The sequence below is a fragment of the Platichthys flesus genome, chromosome 9, assembly GCF_949316205.1.
Source record: "Platichthys flesus chromosome 9, fPlaFle2.1, whole genome shotgun sequence".
In the NCBI taxonomy this organism is placed as follows: Eukaryota; Metazoa; Chordata; class Actinopteri; order Pleuronectiformes; family Pleuronectidae; genus Platichthys; species Platichthys flesus.
In genome coordinates this window covers 11884816-11907903 of record NC_084953.1, presented here as the reverse complement: position 1 = coordinate 11907903, position 23088 = coordinate 11884816, and the positions used below count along the sequence as shown (strand labels likewise).

Here is a 23088-nt window from a genome sequence, read left to right as displayed (position 1 = left end):
GGTCCAAAGGCTCCAATACATGTCCATTTGACTTTCCTGGTTACAATCCAATATGTGGTAACTTTTCAATAATCATATTAAAAATAAGTTTAAAACCGAGTCTGTAACTATCATTGTCCACACAGCTCTTTAAGTGAATGAACTAGATATCTTACAATTGTAAAATTGTACATGGCACTGGTTAGATACTAGTAATTGAATATGCTGCTTTTGAAAGTGGATTTTAAATCTTAGCATATTGGACCTTGGACCTTATTAAGATAATATTTTAATAAAGATAATATCTTAAGAAGGTAGTGACACTTTTTTATTTATTTCTACTAGTTTTTTATTCTCTATGATTAATAGCTGTATCGACGATGATCTGAATATTTTAGAAATTAATTATTGATTTTTTTCGTTTGATGGCAATTTGACCTGGTGAGCCTTGTGAAATAAAGAGATTAGAGAAAAATAGTCTACAATGCTGAAAAAAGGTTTCAAAGGTCCTAGACCGTAATCTTTTAATACCACTCTGCCCTGGTATGACTTCAGTAATCAGCAGAATAGTTTGTTGATAATAAAGTTCTGTTTAAGTGGAGATCCCATTGGTGACTGTCCGAGGACCCCAACATCAGCCCTCTCGTCTTTGTGTTTCACTGAGGTAGAGGCTGGAATGTTTTTCTCTCAGGATGAACAGTCACTGTCCGTTCGTGGCTCCAGACAAGTCACACAAGGGATCCCCCTTCTGACACCAAGATTGTGATGGAAATTTGAACTGGTGAGACTTCTGAAATAAAGAGATCCGAGGATAATAGTCTTTTAAGTATACTTTATTCCTTGAAAGGAAGGTCAGACAATCATACAGCATGCGAATAGTAAATAGTAAAATCCAATCAATCGATCAAATTTTATTTGTATAGCCCATATTCACAAATTACAATTCGTCTCATAGGGCTTTAACAGGGTGTGACATCCTCTGTCCTTAACCCTCAGCAAGGGTAAGGAAAAACTACTAAAAACTCTTTTAACAGGGTAAAAATACGTAGAAACCTCAGAGAGAGCCACATGTGAGGGATCCATCTCCCAGGATGGACAGAAGTGCAATAGATGCCACGTGTAGGAAAACATCATCCAGATTAAAGTTTTTTTATCAGCATTGATGAGGGTAAACATCCCGAAGGACAACCCCAAGATGACATGCCAAGCAGTCCCGCTGGAATCACAGTCCATGGTCAGCAACCAGTAGGACCACAATCCACCATCCAGACCAGACACCACTCCAGACCTCAGTCACCATCCACCGCCGCCCACCAGGACACACCAGGACCCACCACTGGTCCACCGCCCGTACCCAATGCCAACGCGACACAGGGTCCGCCACCAGCACCACGATCAGCCCACATGACACAGAATCCGCCACACTTGATCCACCAACGCGACCCATGGTGCGTGATCCACAAACTGCAATCCATGGTGGGGCCACAGAGGCCCTGGATCTGCGGGTGATAAAGAAAAGGGATTCCGGGGAAGGGGGATAGGGATGGAGAAGAGGAAGGAGAAGCTGGAAAAAGAAGCTCTGTGTGTCATAAAATAGAACAAGTTACGTTCTGCCGCACTTATTAGCTCTAACTTTATGCGTTATCAAAAAGGAAGGTTTTGAGCCTACTCTTAAACGAACAGATTGTGTCTGCCTCCCGAACTGAAAGTATTATAACCTCTGTTTTGTCTGAGTTTAATAAGAGAAAATTGCGGGTCATCCAGGTTTTTATGTCCTTGAGACATGCTCGCAGTTTAGTTAATTGATTATTTGTTCAGGTTTTATTGACAAGTATAACTGGGTGTCATCCGCATAACAGTGGAAATTTACCGAGTGTGTCCTGAGAATGCTTCCTAGTGGAAGCATATATAATGAGAATAAATTATATATGCTTCCCGAGCACAGAGCGCTGTGGAACACCATGGTTAACTTTGGTGTGCACAGATGACTCATCATTAATTTGCACGAATTGGGAGTGATCAGAAAAACAAGATTTAAACCAGTTAAGGGCGGTTCCATTAATGCTAATTAACTGTTCTAGTCTCTGTAATAAAATGTCATGGTCAATTGTGTCGAATGCTGCCCTGACATCTAACAGAACGAGGACAGACACAAGTCCCTGATCTGAGGCTATTAAAAGGTCATTAGTGACTTTGCAAAGGCTATCAATGTATTGTGATTGGCTCTAAACCCCGACTGAAAGTCTTCATATATATAATTTTCCTGGAGAAACTCACACAGCTGATTGGCTGGCACTTTTTCTAAGATTTTAGACATGAAGGGGAGATTAGATATTGGTCTGTAATTGGCTAAAACCTCTGGGTCTAGAGTGGGTTTTTTGAGAAGGGGTTTGATTACTGCTATTTTAAAAGACTGTGGTACATAACCTGATGATAATGACAGATTGATTGTGTTAAGTAAGGAACTATCAATTAGGGGCAGAATTTCTTTAAGTAATTTTGTGGGAATGGGATCTAAGATACAGGTTGTTGGTTTAGAACCTGAGATTATGTTGTTAAACTGATCACAGGTGATCAGAGAAAAGCTGTCTAAGTAATGGGTAGGATTCTCAGCCGTTTCTGAGATCTCTGTTGTTGGGAGGGTATTAGTGCCAATTTCAGGGCAGGAGATGGTTGATTTTATTTCTACTAGTTAGAATTTTATCATTAAAAAAAGGTCATAAAGATATTGCTATTTAGGGATCGAGGAATACTGGGTTCGGTGGAGGTGTGACTCTCTGTCAGCTTGGCTACAGTGCTGAATAGAAACCTGGGGTTGTTTTTATTCTCTTCTATTAGTTTTGAATATTAGCGGCTCTTGCTTTGTGGAGAGCCTTTTTATATTCTTTAACACTATTCTTGCTGGAGCGCCACTTCCTTTCTAGTTTTCTTGATAATTATTTTAGCTCATTTGTCTGGGAATTATACCACGGAGCTAATTTACTATGTTTAACATTTTTCTTTTTTAGAGGGGCTATTGAATCTAATGTTAATTGTAATGAGTCTGCAGAGCTATCGACGAGGTGGTCGATCTCAATGGAGCTCGGATTTTTAAAGAATTTGATGTTTATATCGACGGATAATACGGGTTTAAATGTAATTGGAATTATTTCCTTAAATGTAGCTACAGCACTATCAGGTAGACATCTAGAAAATTAGTTTTTATTAGTGGCATATATTCAGTTATTGAAAAATCAAAGGTTATTAAATTATGGTCTGATAGAACTGGATTGCCCGGAAGAACTGTTAAATGTTCAATTCCGACACCGTACGATAATACAAGGTCAAGTTAGTGGTTACAACAATGAGTAGGTTGGTGTACACACTGACTGAAACCAATAGAGTCTAGTATTGAACTAAATGCTACACTAAGGCTATCTTTCTTATTGTCAACATGAATATTAAAGTCACCAACAATAATAATTTTATCGGTCTTTAGGACTAAGTTTGATAAAAACTCAGGGAATTCCTTAAAAAATTCAGTATAAGCCCTGGGAGCACGGTAAACTACAGCAAATATGGTTGGCTGTTGGTGTTTCCTGGATTGGCGTGGAAGACTAAGAACCAGACATTCAAATGATTTGTAGCTGAGTTTAGGTTTAGGGTAAGATTTGTTTAGATAAGATCCAGACACATGCCAAAGGCCTCCTGGCCAAGCCAAGACCGAGACACAAGCTGAAGGCATCTTCGAGGTCTCCTGACAGCCCAATAGCTACTGTTAAAAGTAATAATTACATAATTGGCACAGTTACAAAAAATATTTAGATTTCCAAGTTTATTTATATATTTATTTTTCCATAATGGGCTCAGTTTTACACCTCAATTATCACAATAAAAAAGATTACTACTAGCATTACTATTACTACTAATAAGAAATAATTAATAAATTGGTGGGGGAAGTCGTAGAACAGAGTGAGCAGACACGTGCTCTCTACAGGACTGAGACTGGCATCGATTGACCCTGTGTGCAAACCTGTGGCTGAATGAACTACATAATAAAGGTTGTCATTTTCTATAACTCCAGGTGTCCTCCTCCTTTCATAGTGCGGGCTCTTTGCCTTAACCACACCCGATACTAGGTTTACTACAGTGTGTGTTTATTGTAAAGCTTAGGCAGTTTCGGTCCATGCCAGTGAAACCCTCCTCGCGTTTCATTCACATTAAGTTCAAAGTGTCGCTCACTGATTCTACTGTTCTCTCGCGTTGTTCGGGAAGTCGACTGTTAAGTTTGTCCCACGCTCCGCTCCGTAAACACATGACTGCTGTGGAGGAGATCGTCTCCCGCAGCAACATGTCGTCGCGGGTCGTGTCGTGGCTGTGGTTGTGGTTGTTGTTGTTGACGGTGTCGGTGTGTGGAGCCAACGTGTGTCCGTGTGAGAGGCCGGAGCTCTGCCAGCAGATCCGTCCAAGGAGGGACTTCGAGGTACTTCAACACAAACCAGTCGATCGTCCTGTTTTCCCATCAACACACCAACACCCAGCTCACAGTTCGAATCCTCACCTCTTGGAAACCACTGATCGTTAACTGCTCGTAAGTTATTTAAAACACAGATGGTCATGAGGAGAAATACGTATCCAGCTGAAATGAGATCTAATAGGGGTTTTATTGAAATAACAGCTCCACTGAACTGGCATAATTCCACATCTGACTTCCACATCTAACTCCAGACACCCACCCACAGGGAACATGGTTGACTGTGAGCTGCTGTAATGACCAAAATAGAGCTTTTAAAAAAACTGTGTCAAATAATCACACCACTGACACTGTGTGGATAGACAGAAAACCGTCTCAAGCTCAATTGAATAAGCAGATAAGTTCGTCCGCACGGTACGTGACGCAGTTTGCACTGCTGGCTGGGTTATCACCTTCAAAGTCCTTCGTCAGCAAACAAACACAGATGTCTGATTTTGCCTGTAAGTGAAAACTAGGGTTCACGCTTTCCGTTCATCAGTTAGTCGATGATTTAAAGAGAGTGACATGGACATGTCCAAGTCATATTTGTGAGCAGCCATGTAACTTCCCACCCTTATATCTCATCAAAAACATATGATTGTGACTCTTCAGTGTTTTATAGCTGAGCTAATCAGTGTGTGCATAGAGAAACTCTAGTATGCTGCAGCCCCTCTCTAAGCACAGGAGCTGCAAATAGTACAATACTGCCCCCTCTGCTTTGCTTTGAGCAGTGCAGGGCTCAGTGTATAACTGTGGTGGCAGGATTAATTACTGACCAACACAGGTACATGTTTTCCTTTTTGGGGATTTATGAATTAAAAAACACATGAATTGAGTTTGAATAAGAACCTTTATCGTTACGGTCGTGTGTGACTTCTGTTTTTCCAGGTGTTTTTGTTCGATGTGGGCGGACAGACATGGAAGTCTTACAACTGGAGCATGGTGACGACAGTGGCGACGTTTGGAAAATATGATGCTGACCTCATGTGCTACGCTCACTCCAAAGGAGCTCGAGTAGTCCTCAAAGGTAGGCTAACCTTCAGGGGGTGGGCAGGGCCTGGAAGGAATAAGTCTCTGTGACATCACAAGCTCCCTGTTGTTGTTCACAATTATTAGAATAATGCTCCAACTAGGGTTGCAAAATTCCGGGAATATTCAAAATTGGAAACTGTCCATGGGAATATACGGGAATAAACTGTAACTTGTGTGCGTAATTTATACTAAATGTATTTACCTTGTCATATACAGACATAAATATAAACATTTGTTTTGTAATAGGCTGATTTTAACCCTGAGGAAACTTTGGGACCTGACTATATGCTTCTGCATCTTTGTGTAATTCTTAACATAGGTCTTTGCACAGTATTTGCAAATGTACACAGCCTTTCCTTCTACATTGGCTGCGGTGAAATGTCTCCACACATGAGATCGTTCACATGGCATTGTTCTGTAGAATAAGATGAGAAAAAAGATTGTAAAAAAACACTAAAGCAATGCCAGAGATATAAATAGTTGGCCAAACAATTGGAATCGTCTTAAAAATATTTTTCAATTGATGGATAAATGAATAGAAAGAGGCTAGATGAACACATGAACAATCCTCAATCCTCAGCATGCTAATATATTTCCCCCAGTTATATCATCGAAACTTACCTGACTAGTCCTGCACACTACAGCAGGCCTCAATAGCCCTGCTGTAGTGTGCAGGATGCTGGGAATCATCTGTGCATGTGATGTAGAAATGCACAGTGCAGGGTTGAAATTCAATGTGCAGCGTGTGCTGCATTTCATACAACTTTAAAATAGAGTTTTGAATGATGTTTTTATTGCTCAGCGTTAAAATTGCCTATTTTGTCTTTCTTCAAAATTCCCCAAATTCCCGAGCTTAATATTCCCATGGAAAGTTTCCGGAAAGTGTCAGGAAATTTACGGGAAATGTTCAGCCCCTTTGCAACCCTAGCTCCAAATTACAATTTCAAAGATTTTTGATGGGACATCAAGCCAGAGCGTAATTTTCTTCCAAATTCACAGTTCGTCTGTCTTTTACTGCCACAAACTGCTTCATTGACCCGTTGTCCACCTCTCTTACCTTGTCCAAGGCGACGTTCCCCTCTCCCACGTTGTGGACCAAGACAACAGGACAGCGTGGATAACAGAGAAAGTCAACTTGGCCAAAAGTCAGTTCATGGATGGAATCAACCTCGACATTGAACAAGCGGTGGAGGAGGGCTCGCCAGAGTACCGTGCTTTGACAGCTCTGGTCAAAGAGACCACTGAGGCATTCCACCGGGAGATCCCCGGATCACAGGTGACGAGGCTGTTGGACCTGGTTTGATTGATTCCTTTTCAGAACTCCATCCTGTTCATATTCGACTCGTCCCAACCTCTAGGTCTCGTTCGACGTAGCCTGGTCCCCGAACTGTGTCGATGGGCGCTGTTACGACTACGTCACCATCGCTGAATCCTGCGACCTGCTGTTCGTCATGTCCTACGATGAGCAGAGTCAGATCATGGGGGACTGTATTGCAATGGCAAACGCTCCGCTCACTCAAACACTTAATGGTTTGTCGTCGTCCAGTCGAGCTCAAATCCGCACGTTAATACAAAACTACACGTCACCACGATACCAACTGCCTGTTTTCTGTCCTTTAAGCTTACGACGAGTATTTGAAGCTGAAGATTGATCCCAAGAAGCTGGTGATGGGAGTTCCGTGGTACGGCTATGACTACGTATGTCTCAACCTTTCCCAGGTAAAGTTCAAATTATTATTAGCCTTGATGGGGGAATAGTGCTAGGTTGAAAGGATCGTCCTACACTGTTTACTGCTGCTGTTATCACTAGTGTTTTAATCTGTGAGTCCCCAACCTGTTAGTTGACTTAACCATAGTATTTTATTGAATTGTCAAAAATGATTGTTTATGACCTTTTCCCTTGTATTACCGTATATACGTATGCATATGTATGCATACATATGCATATTTATTTCATTCTTATTTATTTATTTTTTCTTTCAATGTATTAACTCTTCATTGTACCATTGTAAATGAGGGTCTTATTCCTCAATGTGTTTTTTCCGAGGCTTAAATAAATAATCAATCAATGTCCACTTTTTATTATTGTTTATATTTAAAGTCCCTGTTTGATCCCTGCAGTCCGAAGATAGATAGATAGATAGATAGATAGATAGATAGGTAGATAGATAGATAGATAGATAGATAGATAGATAGATAGATAGATGGATACTTTATTAATCCCGTGGGAAATTCAGAAGAGACGCAGATTAAAGTATTGTTTTGTTATTTGTATGTTGACAATAAGACAAAGAGCAGCAGCCATATGGTTTAACGTGTTATTTAAATTACAACTGTCTTTGCAATACAGTATGATACGAGAAATCACATTTCTTGTCTTGAGTAACAGATTATGATACAGATCACTTTGAAAATATAAAGATATTTAAATATTAAAATCAGCATGTCCAAGCTATTATGTATTGTTATTGTAGCTCTGTCTGAACTGTAAACTCAGATATCCCCTTATGTCTTCTCCCGTGACAGGAGGGGATCTGCTCCATAGCCAAAGTTCCTTTCCGTGGCGCTCCCTGCAGCGATGCAGCTGGGAAGCAGAAACCATACAAGTGGATCATGAAGCAGGTCCAGAGCTCGATGTCTGGCAGGATATGGGACAGCAAGCAGGAGGCTCCCTACATCAATTACAAGGTGCATAAACCTTATTTCAAGAACTTCCACCATAAATTTTAAGGGAAGAATAGGATTTACCAGGCAGAAAATAAACCCTCAGTGCTCTATTGTGGTTGCATTGTAAGAACTGTTGAGATGAGGGTCTAAAACTCACGATAAGGAAGTTTGTGTTTTAAAATCCTGAACTTTAATACAGTGTATTAGTATTTTCCTACTTGAAAATGTGTGCTCAGTTTAAGGATTATATTTGTCTCCCTGCCAAGGTCGAGCTTCGCCATCTTCACCTCTTCTTAGCTCTAATAACTTATGACTCAACAAATCAGGCAGTCTTTTCAGACTAGGGGCTGTTTATCCAAAGTGCCGGTGGCCACCGCGCTGCTTCCCAGACAAAACAAATCAGCTCTTCCAAGCAGCAGTAAAACTTCCCAGGCGAACGTCTCCTTGTTGGGTTAAAAAAAAAAAAAACTCACCCTCACCACAAGGTAGACCCATCACCCGTTCTCAATGGTAAATGTCTTTCTTTCTCTTCTTTAGGACCAAAACGGACATATTCATCAGGTTTGGTATGATGACCCACAGAGTATTTGTGCCAAGGCGGACTATGTGACGTCTAAAGGCTTGAGAGGCGTTGGCATGTGGAACTCTAACATCTTGGACTACAGCAGCGAAGCAGTCGCCAGGCAACAGACCGCAATGATGTGGAATGCTCTGTTGGGATGCTAGCTGGGTTACACTCAACACTGCTCCAGAAATGTACCCCCCCCCCCCAGCACCCTCTCCTGTTTGTTGCTAAGTCAATATATCCCTTTGTAGCAGTAGAGTTCAGGGATACCTGCACTTCAGAGTTTATTGTGGCTTCTTTGTGATGTAGTCACGTCTCAGACATTCCTCTGTGCTAAATGAAATGACCCTGATGCTCTGAAACAAAGATCTGTCTTTTTAACGTGTTGTTTGCACTGAATATTTTTGATTGAACAATGTTGAGCGTGTTGAGCACTTTAATATTTCTCAGAAATAAAACCTTGTTGATTAATCTTTAATTTCTTAAGTTACTTAAACACTTTTCAGTAACATTTAAGCTGCTTTCAGACATGCACTGAACGGAACTACAGACATTGTCCTGATGATTTTCCTGAGGGGCTGTTTGTGAGAATACAAATATCTGAGGCAGTTGCTCAGGAAATTTTTCATCTCAGACTACAAGTAAAATGGTCAGAAAATGTCAGAGTGAGCAACTGAGTGTGTTTATGATGTTTTGAACACAACAAAACTGGAAAGTTCAAATATCTCAGGATGGAAAAGAGGTGCGATACACGTAGACGACACCGACTTCCTGTCAACATGGAAAGACGATGAGATTTGAGGGCCAACATCGCTGTCAAAATAAAACTATAACATTTGCAGCAGAATTTATATTTCCTGTTCTGCCTCCTGAAAAGAATCTAAAACAATTATAAACAGTCACCTTTAGTACATATGGAGGATTTATGTCTCAGTGGAATAAAAAAATTAAATAACATGTCCATTCCTTTTTATTTAAAGGATTCTCATGTTTCCCTTACAAAAAATTTCCTAACACATCTGCTTGAGTTGTGGAAATTTGTTCATATCGTTCTAATTCTTACATCTTAATCTTACCTTCCTGTCTGTCAAAGTAAATGATTACAGGAATCTGCTGTGGGCTGGTGGGACTGGTTTAGGACCAAAATAGATTCCTGATCTGCTGTTACATTATGAACCATTTTGACCTCTCAGTTTATCTTGGAAAGAGTCAAAACTAACGGTGAAGAATCTGCAACTCTCACTTCTTAGCCTGAAAATTGGTCGCGGCCTTTTATTAAATCAAATAATATCTGATCTCTTGCACAGAACTGTAGCTCTTACATTTTGTGTTCTTTATTTGCTATTTAACTCCTCATTTCAATCTTACTTTATATTTTGGATTTATTTCTTTTGATTGCTTTGTTGTTCGAAATGTTCTATATTTTCCAAACAAATACATTTTCCCTTAGCAACCAGCTGAATAACCTGAGATAAATTACAGGGTAAGTCAACAATAACAACGTAGCTAACGATGTAACTCAGGTATGAATCAGTCAACAAATAGAAAATACAACTGCATGAACATATACAATCAACATGTAAAAATCCCTCTGATGGAACGAATGAACAATCTTCTGTGTCAGCAGAGTGAAGCACAGACAGGGATGTGTCATCCCTGTTTAATGTGAATCAGATGGAGGTGTTTTGAACTTGTGGTCTGTCCCGTGTCGTATTTCCAAAGCCAAGATGAGACGACTGACTTTTCTTCTGGGCCAGTTCGGCCTTCAGGGCCCTCAGTTCTGTAGCGGCCTGTTTCCTCAGCTACACAGACATGGAATATATCATATATATAGAGATTATACATTATGATTATGTGCTTTAACTATTTAGAGAAAGTGACACTGTTAATTGATCAATCAATCACTCAACTCGCTCACAGGGGACTTTCATATTTCAAAACCAAGAAACACACGTTACCTTTATCTCCGTCACCAGCTTCATCTTGGCATCTTCAACGTTCCTCTTCAGGTTGTCGATCTCGTGACTCTCTGTCATGATCTGAATGATCAGCTCATTCTGAAATCAAATATACTTCTTTCTTAACCCATCAAGATGCTATACCCAAACTAAAAAGGCTATAGAGAAAGGCAAAATATTTTTTTGAGAAATAATTTGACCGAGTGTCGTCCTCTACAGACTTTAATACTTCAACTATTATAAAAAAAAGGCACATCAAATATTTAAGGTTACTGACATTTTGAGGCACAAAGAAGTAGTTGACCTGTGCAGCATTACAGTTCAACAGAAAGAGGTATTTAGTAACAAATGTAATAGGGACATAGAGGTTTTGTCTAGTTTAGAGTATTACACCCATGTATTATACGATAGTCTCAAAGTAAAATTCAGTTTATCTACTCTTTGATGATTCAATTGTGATCAGTATTTCTTCAGCAATCTCTTGGTGATTTGGATAAAACTAAAGCAAATATGAAAATGGTCTTTAAAATCAAGCAGCTCTCACCTTGATGGAGGATCTGCCTTGGCGTCTTGGTTTCCCTCTGTTATCTCTGGCCTGGAGCTGGTGCAAGAGTTTGTTGTAAAATGTCTCCAGCTCCTGTCGCAACTTTCTCAGGCTGTCCTCCAGTGGCGCTGTGGCCTTCTTGGTTTCAAAATATTTCTTTTTCCAACTGTCCCGGGCTTTACCATGAAGGAGAAGGACAGAGCATCAGGAGAATTCAGTTACTTTTTCATTTCTTTATCTATTTTTCCTGAAAAGAACTGACTCATCTGATGTCCTTTAATATCCCACACAATTCATCAAACACATAGCATGTGGATGTGGGGGCGACTTCAGGCAATGATTTGGCACTTCTGGCCTTCTTGGGGCCCGGACAACAAAGGATATTAGCCAAAAGTTACCCACTAAAATAGCAAGTGACCCGAATATCACCAAAGAAATGTAGGACCTTTTCTGGCAAACATGCGGTGCTCTAGGTGGAATCTGGATGTGAACATAAAGAGGCCCATGCGATAAACGGTGAAAATGGTCCAAATAGCACAAAGCAAACTGGGCTACCATTGGGACCTTTGGTTGACATGCAGTATTGCTTATGCTAACTTGTGGCCCAGATCTGGAAGACAGGAGAGGACCGCCCAAGTGTAATCATTCCAGACGGGGGCTGGATGTGGGTCAGATCTGGGTCAAATCTGATGTGGGACCTTGGGCTGTAGTAAACTGATTACCCCCTCAACCTTTAAACGGCTCAATTGCTGCTATCTTGTGACGTCTTATGAACTGTGGCTCAGGGGGAGAGAGGGCCAGGACAAAATACTGAACCCCAAATTGCCCCTGACGGCCGTATGGACAGAGTATGAATGGATTATAGAAAAAAGCATTGTGTATAGGAACGCTGTAAGAATGTGTGTGAATGTGACTTGAATTGTAAAGTGCTCTGAGTAGAAGACTGGAAAAGTGCATTTACCATATGTTAAAAGATCACTTTTCAGTTGTTTTGCTACACACAAACACACACACCCAGACACACAAGCACACACAGTTTATCCACTCCAGCAAAACTAAGAGAACTTGAGCTCATAGTTGCAGTATTTGACCACTGAGCAGTTAATGGCTCTTTATTGATTCCCAGATTTCTGGCAAAGAAAACTTTTTGATTCTGTATAAAACGCTCATCTTTATATTTAACCCGTGTTTTGTTCCCACCTTGGTTCCTCCTGTGTCTGTTCTGGGCCAGTAAATCTTTGCCCTTCCTCAGCAGCTCCTGCCTGGTCCACTCCAGCTGCCTCCTCTCCTCCCTCACCAGCTTGATCTCCTCGATCAGCTCCTCTCCTGATGGAAACAAACCCGTGTCTTAAAACAAGAAGGATCATTAATGTTATGTGGCAGTGGTGTCAGCTTACTGTTTGTCTGGAAGACTGGGAGAGCGGCCGGTTTATGGGTCAACAGGGCCATGTGCAGACCTGGGGGCGGAGAGGAGCGGCGGATGGGCCAAGACGACACAGCGGGACTTTCTGTCGCCTTAAAGACAAACAGTAAACACACCAACATGAGGTTGTCATGTGAATCGATTCTCATGGATTTGTGTGGATTCCAGTGCTTTGTTTTCTCCAAAGACCTCCCACACTCCACTGAACCCACCTGCTTGCACAGGAATTCAGACTGATCCCCTAAGTAATGTCCACTTCCTGCTTGTTTTAACGAAACAGGTTCACGCTCGAGAGTAAAGGTTGAGGAAAACAACTTTGTACATTACCCTGCTTGATGATTTAAGTGTGCGTACATCTTTTGATTTCCCAACCCTGCAAACAGACACACTGTTAGAAGAACAAGCAGCTGCAATGGTAGTGTTCACTGCAGAACCACGCTGGTCCCATCGTACCCGTCTGTGAACGAGAAGCCTGAATCTCCGTCCTCCAGCGACTCTGCCACTCCGGAATCTCTGGCCACTTTCCTCTGGTGCTGTTTCTTCTTCCTGCAAGTTTCTTCTTTTTCTGGCAGCTCCTCGGCCTGAGCTGAATCAGCTTCACGTCGCTGTGGAACTACTGAATCAAGGGCTGAGGGTTATCATGACAGATCTTACAGATTCATTTTTCAGAAGTGCTCATGATTGCAAAAGCGTCGCTTGAATAAGAAGATGTCTACAACTTAAATGAAACCTTTTTGGTTTACTGAAGTTGTGCATTATATGTTGTATTGTACTTTTCATTTGTACCTTTACTCAGTGACCCCGTCTGCGGGGCCCTTTGACTCTGAGCCATGCTTGGACAACACTGCTCTGTACACTCAGGCTTGTTGGAAGACAGAGCCTCCTCTTCATGTTCTCCATCTCCCTCTGAAGAACTGTAGCTCTGCTCCTCTTCCTCCTCCTCCTCCTCTTCCTCTTCATCTTCCTCTTCATCCTCCTCCTCCTGTTCTTCCAGGCTTAGGGTGGGAGGTGGCTGATGGGAACACTGGGGTATGAGGGGGAATTTAACAGCCTCTTTTGTTCTGGTTGGCAGGCTGCTTGTCTTGGGAGGGTGGTGATAGATGGGGGGGTCCGGGGAGCTGCTGCTGGTGTCCGGGCTGAGGGAGCATGCGCTGCTGCTGCTCTCCATGATGGGGAGCAGGTAGAGCTCTGGCTGCGGGGCCTGTCCACAGGAGGCAACAGCACAGTATATCACCAGTTGATTGAGAACTGAGGATCAGTGCCGAGCAGAAATTAATTATTGAAAAAATAACAGTGCTTAGAGCATTAAAAACTAAAAGTATAGTCACACAAGGAGAGATGACCCCAGATGTATTGGTTAGCCAATGAATATCAACGGACATGAGTCTCTAATACTTATAAATTACAAATACAGACATAATGGAATGAGTTATTATGATTTATAATAATAATTCATGATGAAAAGATAAATATTATAAAAATATTTTCCTGATCAAAGTTTGATATATTTCTGTTTAGTTTGTATCCATAGTTATTGAAAAGTCCATATTGTTCAGGCGTAGTATATTGAGATTTTTGTTTGTTTTGGGGGGTGGTTGTTTTTAAGCAAAGTCTCATTGAAGATGTACAACTAAAACAAAACAAAAAATCAGGAAGATGAATCATACATACATATGGTGGAGCAAATGTTTTCACCTTCAGATCCCTCTCCTGTTTGCTTTTAACCTGTAAGAGGAAAGAATTTGGTTGGTTTCAGAGCCAGGGCAGTAAAAACTGAGTGCATAAACACACACACACACACACACACACACACACACACACACACACACACACGTTTTACACTCTTTACAGTGTGGCAGCCTGAGCAGTGAGCTTGTTAATCAAGTCGTCTTTGTGTCTCTCTGCTGTCGGCCTGTTGAAACACAAGCAGCTTTAGAAACAGAGAAGTGCAGTGAAGAGCCAGCTGCTCTCACCAGTGCAAGGCTGCGGCCCACACATTTCAGGAAGGAGAATTTGTTGATGCTCCTCTCGGTGCCAAGCAGAGCGCCCAGCTCGCTCCTCAGACTTCTCAGGGTGACATCTGGATAAACCCTAAAATAAGAAGAATTGAGATAACGGAACTGTTACAGAACATATAGAATATAATATAGAATATAAACTGTATCTGAATTAAATACCATATGTTTTAAATGTATTTCCTATCCATTGGAATTAGGCTAAAACTTTGATCCATATGTGACAGACTGATAAACACACGGACGACGAGGAAGACACACAGATACAGATACAGACACACACAGATACAGATACAAACACACACACACACACACACACACACACCTGATGAAGCCTGCAGATATGAAGCTCTCTATGGCCTCAGCTGGTACTTTATTGAGCTTCACGTTCCACTGGTCGTCTGGCACATACATCACATGGAGCTCCACAAACTACACACACGATGAAACACAGACACCTTAAGCCACGTGTGTGCATCTGGATTCATCTATTCCTGTGAATGGTTCGATCCCCTCAACATACCTTGCAACTGACCGGTCTTCTGTTCCCTGGATATCTGATGGACTCACACGACAGCTCCATCCTCGGTGCGGCTCAGCATCAGGAGAAAACACTCAGAGAAAACACTCCTGGAGAGGTGGGGGGTGTCTGCTGGGTTTATCCGCAGGAGGCCCCTCTTTCTTTCTTTCCTGCCCGTTGAAGGCGTCCACTGCTTAGTAACGATCTGCTGTGATCAAACACAATGAGTCGTCCAGTGCACTTTGTTTTATGAGCGTGCCAGCAGTGGTTACTCTGGTGCTGAGGATGACAGCTGAAGTGAAGAGAGGGAGCCCATCACATCTGAGAGTTAACACTGTCCTCCATTATAATTTCATTTATACGTTTTCCAGTATTGTTTTCATTCTGTGAAAACAGTTATTTTGATGACTGTAACTATTTATATTGTATTTATTTCTGGCTGTGACTCTTTTAAGACAATTAGAAAATAAAAGGATGTGTATTTCAATGAGGAGGTCAGGGGAAAATATCTAATTTAATGTGCCTTATGATTAATGATATGTAATAAAACACATGCTAATAACAATGTGTTGCTTTGTTCTCTGCAGTTGAGGCCCCTTCACCACTAGAGCTCGCAATTTAAATAGAACTGGTGCTGCTTTCAGGAAATGTTGGAGTTGTCACAGTTATGTTGTTCAGAGAAAACTTTTATCATCTCCCCCAAAAATGTGTGTTTGATTTAAAAGAGAACAGGCAGGGGCGGCTTATTGAGCAAAGTATTTTTTATAGAACTTTGAAATATCAAGAAATGAACTGATTTGATTGTACACATGTTGGACTATACTTTGAAAAATCTCCAAATCTATTTAGTATGAATGTTTGATATTCAGTGTGTAGGTAATCAGAGAGCTCCTGAACAAAGGCATATCAGTCTCTCTATGGAATTATTGAGCAAAGTGTTTTTATAGAACTTTGAAATATCCAGAAATGAACTGATTTGATTGTTCACATGTTGGACTTTACTTTGAAAGTAAAGTAACAAGTGTTTTTACAGTACTTTGAAATATCCAGAAATTAGCTACTTGAAGCTAAAAATGTGTGACTTTTTTAATTGTAAAAAATGCTATTCACAAAATGACACGTGATACGATATATACGTCTTGTGAATATAATCCAATCCATTTCCTCTTCAATTATGCATTTTCTATATGCTTCATGTCAATCGTTAATTTTGAAAAAGTAGATTTCTGTGTCGGCTGATTTGACCATAGAGACGCGAGTGTCGGCTGGCTTGACCGCAGTTATAGTAAAAGATTTTTTTTTTTTTATCTTGCATGAATTGCTTCTTCCCATTAGATTATAACGTCATGCACGTAAGTTATGTCCTGTGTGCAAAACTTAATAATTTGTGCACACAATGGCATAAATATCTTGCATAAACCTGTAAATTAACAATGTCGTTCGCACAAGATGATAATCTGAAGGGATTTATCTTGTTTGCAAAATGCACCTAAAATTTGATTTGCACGAGTTATTATCCAGGACACAAGAAGAAAAGGGGCTCCCTACTTTTTAGCTGAAAATCTTAAAACTACTTCAGAGTTTATGTTGATCGGCTTTATTAACATCAAATACATAATATAATACAATGAAAGAGACAAGAGGAGTATGGGAGAGTTATAGAGAGAAATAAAAAAGATGGCCTATAAATGTGTACAAGCGATTTTCGTGTGATATAGTAAAGTGGTTGGATTTCCGGGCCCTGAAGGCAGCACCGGCGGGCCCTCCTTTAAAGAAAACCGGAAGCTGTTGGTCGAGGAAGGAAGCTGCCTCCAAACAAGCACTAGTTATAAAAGTTCAACATTTGTGTGACCAAAGTTTGACTCGACAATGTCCGGATCATCCAACATCGCAGCGATGAAGAAAATCGTCCAGCAGCTGCGTCTAGAAGCCGGAATCCACAGAGTCAAGGTAACGGCGGAGCTCGCTACTTTCTGGGCGTGTGTTGTTCCCCAGCTCGTTAGAAGTTCCTCTGGTTGCTGGAGGAGGAACCACTCACTGGATCTAGGAACACTGTGCTTGTTAGCCACATGCTAACTATGCTAACCCCTTGGGGGGTGTCCTCCACAGGTGTCCCAGGCCGCCGCCGACCTGCAGCAGTTCTGCCTGCAGAACGCCCAGCAGGACCCTCTGCTCACCGGCATGTCCTCCAGCAACAACCCGTTCAGACCGCAGAAGGTCTGCTCCTTCCTATAGCAGCCTCCGCCTCTGTGAGTGACAACCAGACACATCTGCACGGCCTCTGGTGTAGCTCTGCCAGAGGTGAAGGAATTCAATCCAGAGCAACTGTATTGTCCCCAGAGGGTAATTAATTCCATGGCACAGAGAGCAAGGCAGGACAACGAGAGACAGGAGACAACAATGATATCAATGCAGTATATTAACATTGTAAAGTAAGAGTAGTGTATATGACTGGAGAAGTGAAAGCTGAATGTAGGACCCTAGATAAATACTGAATGATTCAAAGTGATCGAATTGCATTGAGCTGAGTAATAGACATAAATTATGTACAGTTAAAGGGATAGTTCACCCAAAAATGAAGATCCACTCATTATCTACTCACCACTATGCCGTTGGAGGGGTGGGTGTTGTGTTTGTTTTAAAAAAAAAAAAAAAAACTTATACTGTCATTACTTTTTGGATTTCGAATCGGATTTTGTAGAGATGTCACTCGAATTTCAAAGTAGCAACTAAGTAAAAAGATATTCGCCATAACAAAACACAAGTTTGAGATAATGCTTGTTTATCAGATATTTATTGCAGCATTCTTGATATCTTACATCAAATCTGTTGTACATGGAAATAAATGAGAAAAAGGTGGATTTGACCATACAGACACAACATTTACAGATTTCCGCTCTGAAGTTGGATTCATTTCTCTAGAGTGCAATGCAGAAGGCCACAAACATAACGTGTGTCATACACTATGTAGTTTTCATCAGTAATGCACTTTAACCTCTGCAGGTTTTGGACATTGTGGTGCCTTGTGGAACTGAGCTGCAGGATCCTGCATCATGGACTGGAATCGTCTCAGGAGTTATAGGAAATTTCGGGACAAACGACTAACTTAAGATTTTCTTTTTTTTTTTGAACTGTTGCCTTTGTAAAATCTGATCCAGAAACATTTCCAGGTGCTTAGGGGGCACAATAGATGTCTTAACCTACTTGCTTTAAATTAACTAGCCCACATCATCACCCACTGTGCCTTTTGAATTGTACATGTTTTTCCATTCATGATTGATTTTGAGAAAAGAAAAAAAAATCAATGGTATTTCCATAGTTGAAAGTTTTAATAAAAGTATACACATATTTAGAAATATGTTTGGATTTTACTTGAAACTCCTGTTACTGTTACACTGTGGCCACTTACATACAGCTTGTGAAGAAAAATTACATAGGCATTGAACACAAGACAACTTCCACATAAACATGCCGGTCAGAGGTTTCAGATTGATGGTGCGTCTGCGTGTCTCCTCCCTGGCGTCTGACAGCAGACCGGGTGAAAGTCCTGGCCGTTCTCGTCTCACATTTAATTTCCAAAAGTCTTTGCAGATGCACCTTTTAGAGAAATCGTTTTTCAGGGAAACTTGTGACGCAATCACAGGTAATGCTGGTTTTCCTCAAAGCATCTGGGGCATCCGATATGAAGTCAGTTTGTGTAAAATCCACAAACCGCAGCAATATCTTAATAACCGAATCCATCTCATGTGCTCAAAGCTGGAACTTCCGTCTGCAGGCATCCATCTCATGACGCTGGAAAACAAAAGAAAGCATTTTTTTTGGGCAAGGAAAGCCTGAGTGCTATACAGTTGGTTAAGTACATTGGAATCATCAATGGATGACTAAGCTAATATCTCCACATGGATGCAAATGTGGGCAACCACGACTAAAGTTCCACTGGGTTTACCAACTACAATATGTTGAAGAATAAAACTAAGGGTTTTTCTGACATCACTGCTTCCACATCTGTAGCTCATCTGGTGTCTCCAAATAAAAGTTGAAGTGCTGAGAGACTGACCTTCAGGACCCACTCATACTCTCCATACTTGGAGTCAAAGGTGCCTTTCTGTAGAGAGCGCAGTTTGAGGGTGAAGCGTGGTCCCAGCTCCTGAATGCCTACTTTCTTCTCATTCTTGAAGATGTACCTTCACAGACACAGAATCATTAATTAAACCTTTAAAATGTAACAAATTATTTTCAAAAGGTCCAAAATGAAGCTCTTATGAGAGGAGCCAATGTCCAGCTCAACTCATACTTCACATTCTAAACATTCACCTGTGGAATCTGAAAAATATGAAGTCTCTCTGGTTGTGGAAGGTGGCCGCCTGCCGTCCTATAAACTGGGGGTCTTGAGGAAAGAGAGCAGCGAACAGCCGGCCGATGCTGTGCCCGAGGCGCGTGGAGAAGTTGTTGAGGATCACCTCAGGTGAGTGTTCTGTGGGATCTTTACCTCGTCTCTGCACAGAGAACATAATTTCATGATGCAAGGATTACAGAGCCAATAATGAGCCTGAACTGAACATGCATTTCAAATCAAAAAAAATTCTCAGGAAAAAATATGGTGTTGAATTTTTGCTTCATCACATTTTGTATAGTTGCAAAAAAAAATCTAATGATACTACGATTTTCATCAGGGGCAGTTTATCCCCCCCACTTTTATTATATTTTAAATTTAGTGAAATGAGAGAATCTAGCAATGAAAAGAGGCCGGATGTATGTACTTACCTTTATCTCCTTCCGAAGTCGAACACTGCTGACCTTGAAGTGTGCAGTTGGCCCGTCAGGAAGGTGACACAGAACCAAACCGTCTAAAAGTTGCGGTTAAGAAATCTGACCTTCAGAAAGTCTGACAACCTAAAACTCACTTCAATAAAAGTACCAAATATAGAACTCTTGCTTTTTATCCAAACCACAGTATTATAGTAAAGATTAGATCATGTAAAACAGTATGGAACATATCCTCCTCTCATATTACAGCTGCCTGTCAGTCAGGATACTTGGCATTTTGCGATCCTCGTTGACGACCATGAGGTAGGTGAAGTTCCTGGCGACGCACTGTGGAATGACCCTCTTCAGGGCCAAACCTCGTCTGTAGTACACGTGGGCGTTGGGGATCACTGTGGCCAGCTGCTCGCAAAACCTCACCGTCCTCTGCAAGACACACGTCAGCATGTTTAACACAAAAGTGTCTGAAAGGAAAAGATAGAAACTTTACCATGAACATCTAACAGATGCCACCTCAGGGCAATCTAATAAAACAGATCAGTATAAAAAAAAAAGAAGAGTAATTTTATTTAGCCCACACAGGGTCAAGAGTGATCACGCATTGTCAACTATGCCAAACTTTAAGGGTTAAGTGTGTAGAGTTTAGTGATATCTAGTGGTGAAGTTGCATGTTGCAGCTGAACAACCCGCAACTCACCCTGTCATATCCTCCAGCTGTCATAAATACTCAAGGTGTTTAGTTTGTCCAGTCTGGGCTACTGTAAAAATCATGGCAGCCTCAGTAGCCAGAACCTGCTCCTGCTGTTAATATAAATTATTTTAATACAAACGGCTCATTCTAAGGTAAAGACAACATCCATTCGTACAATTTAGATGAAACACAAGATCCCTTCACCTTAAAACAATCTCCCTTTCACCTTAATCTTACACACTGAACCTTTAAGTACAGCAGCTAAGAATCATCATGTTGTTGATCACTGAAAGTGGATTATACAATTCTTGAAAATAAAGTAATGAAATAGATCATTTTGCCAATTTCAACTTTTGACAATAGTCACACTTTGTAGACGTATAAAAAGAAGACACTAGAATGGCACATACCTCTGACAACAACATTCCCCTTAAATTCAAATTTCACACATTAGACTTGTCATCCCAATCTCTGCATCATTTCTTGTGAAATTCTCTCAATTCTAAAGAAAATAAACATCAAAATAAAGATCACTCTATGGATTCTGTGCCAAAAGTGAATGGGTTCTTCCTGAACCCCATTTAAGCTGTTTACACTGTGTGTCATTCAAAGGGTCAAGAGCAATTTTTTCAGGTGCACGTTTACCAATAACTGTTCTCAGTGATATGATGTAGAAAAGGCCACTCACCCCTCTGGGTCTGTCTGAGGTTGTGATGAGCACTTTGGGGTTTGTGAGCCCGTTGAAATAAGCAGAAAACTCATCAGTTCCTTCGTCAAAGGCAACCTGAGAATCAGAGACAAACACACAGCCACGTAAATCCGTGCACATTCATCCCAAACACAACCTGCGATCATTGGAACAAGGTCTTGGTCTGCACCTCTTCATCCTCTGGGTCCACTGTTGTCTCGTCGTACACCCGCTGGTTCTCTATGGTCTTCGGGACCTCTTTGGGGGGTGCCTACGTGAGGGACAGAACAAATTCAAGAATGAATGCAATCGTCTTATATTTTACTGTATGAAATGATCGACTGATGTTCGCAACGTTTGGGACAAAACTGAAAAAACAACTCACCTTGTCACCGAGAGCTTCCCTTTCTTTTTTCTTCTTTTTCTTCACCTGCAGCTTTAGCTAAAATACAAAAACAATTCAATCAGGAGACTTCTTGATTATATTAACTGCTGACTTGACAGAAGATACATGTTTTTGAAAATCATCTGCTGAAAATCAAGCTTCTATTTCTATAAATCTACTTTTCAGGTTCATATTTAGAGAAGCAGGTGGTTTCTCGGTAATTCAACGTCCATAGAGATATTCAGACGCAATTATAAAAACAGAAAAATGCCGGGTCGGGCTTCGGCTGCTAGCAAATCTATGTACCATTGAGATACCACGTCTTTAAAGTATATTAGTTACATCCAAATATAACAGCAATTCTCTTTCCCCAGAAACAACTGGTTCACCTCGTCAAAACAACAAACCAGTGTTGTCAACTACAACAATAGCACTTCACTGTAACAGCTCTTTAAAAGGAAGTTATTGTTGTGTATTCCTTAATGTCAAACTCGACAATACAAGTTCTCTAGCATTTATTCTTTACAACTTTACTCCCACTGTATCTCCTGTCAGGTGGAATGGGTCGGACTAAAAATTCGGATCGCACTCAGGATAACACAGTCATATTGAAGATTACGATTTCACATATTTTGCATGTGTCGGACCCTGCACTGATCAACAACATAAAGACTTTGTAATGCCATGCCACTTTAGATGAGTAACAGTATCTCATCAATGACTCAAAGGCCAAAGACCCAGTGACCAGAGTTAAATGTTGGATCTTTAAGCATCTTGATCTGTTGTGATCACTAAACATTACGTTAGTTTTTGTGTTATGGATGAACAAGTTGTTAAGATAAACGTAGAGCTGGAACAGAGCCTGTGAACCGTGTCTCTGTGACGACATAGTTCAAATGTGACCCGAGCTGCCTGAGCTCCATGTTGTTCTCTCTTTACCTTCCTCTTCTCCTGCTTTATCTTCATGAACATGGCGTGTCTCCTCTGTTTGTTCTTGATTTCAGACACACTGAAGTTCGGGGGAAAGGCTCCCTCGCTGTTCTCCATCTTCTTCTCGTCCTCCTCTTCCTCCACCTTCCTCTGCGCTCCGCGCTTTTCTCCATTTCCACCCCTATTCTTCTTCTTCGGTGTCCTTTTCATCCATTTCGTCCCGCTGTCGACCTGACTAACTGGGACCTCTGAGACGTCCATATCGTGTCGGCGGCCTCTCTTATTTTGCTTTTTTCTGTTTTCACGTGTGCTGCTGCTGCCTGTCCGCTCGTGCCTTCACTTCCGGGGGACACGAGGTGATCGACTTGTGGTGGTCGGGGAAGTAGGGTGACACCTGGTGGTGAGGAGGAGAAACAACTTCACGAGGTAAAGCAA

At 41.2% G+C, this 23088-nt stretch overlaps 4 protein-coding genes across 5 annotated transcripts; 2 read left to right on the top strand and 2 right to left on the bottom strand.

The window, feature by feature from the left end:
• The first annotated feature begins 4252 nt into the window (after positions 1–4252).
• Positions 4253–9213, top strand: ctbs (chitobiase, di-N-acetyl-). Its single transcript, XM_062396065.1, has 7 exons — positions 4253–4441; positions 5360–5498; positions 6571–6779; positions 6862–7033; positions 7125–7222; positions 8030–8191; positions 8708–9213. Exons 1-7 carry the CDS (start codon positions 4274–4276, stop codon positions 8894–8896), a joined length of 1137 nt encoding a protein of 378 aa, XP_062252049.1. The 5' UTR covers positions 4253–4273; the 3' UTR covers positions 8897–9213.
• A 640-nt stretch (positions 9214–9853) lies between these two features.
• Positions 9854–15690, bottom strand: spata1 (spermatogenesis associated 1). Its single transcript, XM_062396066.1, has 12 exons — positions 15199–15690; positions 15001–15107; positions 14634–14751; positions 14332–14385; positions 13447–13861; positions 13114–13273; positions 12988–13033; positions 12635–12752; positions 12438–12563; positions 11238–11413; positions 10694–10792; positions 9854–10537 (listed from the first exon to the last, which is right to left on the bottom strand). The coding sequence occupies exons 1-12, from the start codon at positions 15256–15258 to the stop codon at positions 10406–10408; spliced, it is 1611 nt and encodes a 536-aa protein (XP_062252050.1). The 5' UTR covers positions 15259–15690; the 3' UTR covers positions 9854–10405.
• A 1267-nt stretch (positions 15691–16957) lies between these two features.
• LOC133961102 (guanine nucleotide-binding protein G(I)/G(S)/G(O) subunit gamma-5) lies at positions 16958–18551 on the top strand. 2 transcript variants are annotated; one of them, XR_009921966.1, is made up of 3 exons: positions 16958–17145; positions 17305–17538; positions 18199–18551. XR_009921966.1 is itself a non-coding variant. In XM_062396064.1 (3 exons), exons 1-2 carry the CDS (start codon positions 17065–17067, stop codon positions 17428–17430), a joined length of 207 nt encoding a protein of 68 aa, XP_062252048.1. In that variant the 5' UTR covers positions 16961–17064; the 3' UTR covers positions 17431–17444; positions 18199–18551. The 2 variants fall into 2 exon arrangements, 1 of the variants encoding a protein (XP_062252048.1); XM_062396064.1 differs by having other exon boundaries at positions 16961–17145; positions 17305–17444.
• On the bottom strand, positions 17973–23033 carry rpf1 (ribosome production factor 1 homolog). The gene is made up of 9 exons (XM_062396061.1): positions 22663–23033; positions 21724–21780; positions 21529–21609; positions 21339–21434; positions 20232–20385; positions 19960–20042; positions 19510–19691; positions 19253–19379; positions 17973–18987 (listed from the first exon to the last, which is right to left on the bottom strand). The coding sequence occupies exons 1-9, from the start codon at positions 22912–22914 to the stop codon at positions 18946–18948; spliced, it is 1074 nt and encodes a 357-aa protein (XP_062252045.1). The 5' UTR covers positions 22915–23033; the 3' UTR covers positions 17973–18945.
• Positions 23034–23088: the final 55 nt, after the last annotated feature.

What these genes read in the sequence shown, in the direction of transcription:
- ctbs (XM_062396065.1), top strand. Translation starts at nt 4,274, where the DNA reads ATGACTGCTGTGGAGGAGATCGTCTCCCGCAGCAACATGTCGTCGCGG. An exon ending in GGGAGATCCCCGGATCACAG is followed by an intron (nt 6,780 to 6,861) that starts GTGACGAGGCTG and finishes CCCAACCTCTAG; the next exon opens with GTCTCGTTCGACGTAGCCTG. An exon ending in GCTCACTCAAACACTTAATG is followed by an intron (nt 7,034 to 7,124) that starts GTTTGTCGTCGT and finishes CTGTCCTTTAAG; the next exon opens with CTTACGACGAGTATTTGAAG.
- spata1 (XM_062396066.1), bottom strand. Translation starts at nt 15,258, where the DNA reads ATGGAGCTGTCGTGTGAGTCCATCAGATATCCAGGGAACAGAAGACCG. An exon ending in ATATCTGCAGGCTTCATCAG is followed by an intron (nt 14,752 to 15,000) that starts GTGTGTGTGTGT and finishes TTCTTATTTTAG; the next exon opens with GGTTTATCCAGATGTCACCC. An exon ending in CACTTAAATCATCAAGCAGG is followed by an intron (nt 12,753 to 12,987) that starts GTAATGTACAAA and finishes TTTGTCTTTAAG; the next exon opens with GCGACAGAAAGTCCCGCTGT.
- LOC133961102 (XM_062396064.1), top strand. Translation starts at nt 17,065, where the DNA reads ATGTCCGGATCATCCAACATCGCAGCGATGAAGAAAATCGTCCAGCAG. An exon ending in CCGGAATCCACAGAGTCAAG is followed by an intron (nt 17,146 to 17,304) that starts GTAACGGCGGAG and finishes TGTCCTCCACAG; the next exon opens with GTGTCCCAGGCCGCCGCCGA.
- rpf1 (XM_062396061.1), bottom strand. Translation starts at nt 22,914, where the DNA reads ATGGACGTCTCAGAGGTCCCAGTTAGTCAGGTCGACAGCGGGACGAAA. An exon ending in CGAGGATCGCAAAATGCCAA is followed by an intron (nt 20,043 to 20,231) that starts GTATCCTGACTG and finishes CGCAACTTTTAG; the next exon opens with ACGGTTTGGTTCTGTGTCAC. An exon ending in AGTATGAGTGGGTCCTGAAG is followed by an intron (nt 18,988 to 19,252) that starts GTCAGTCTCTCA and finishes TTTGTTTTCCAG; the next exon opens with CGTCATGAGATGGATGCCTG.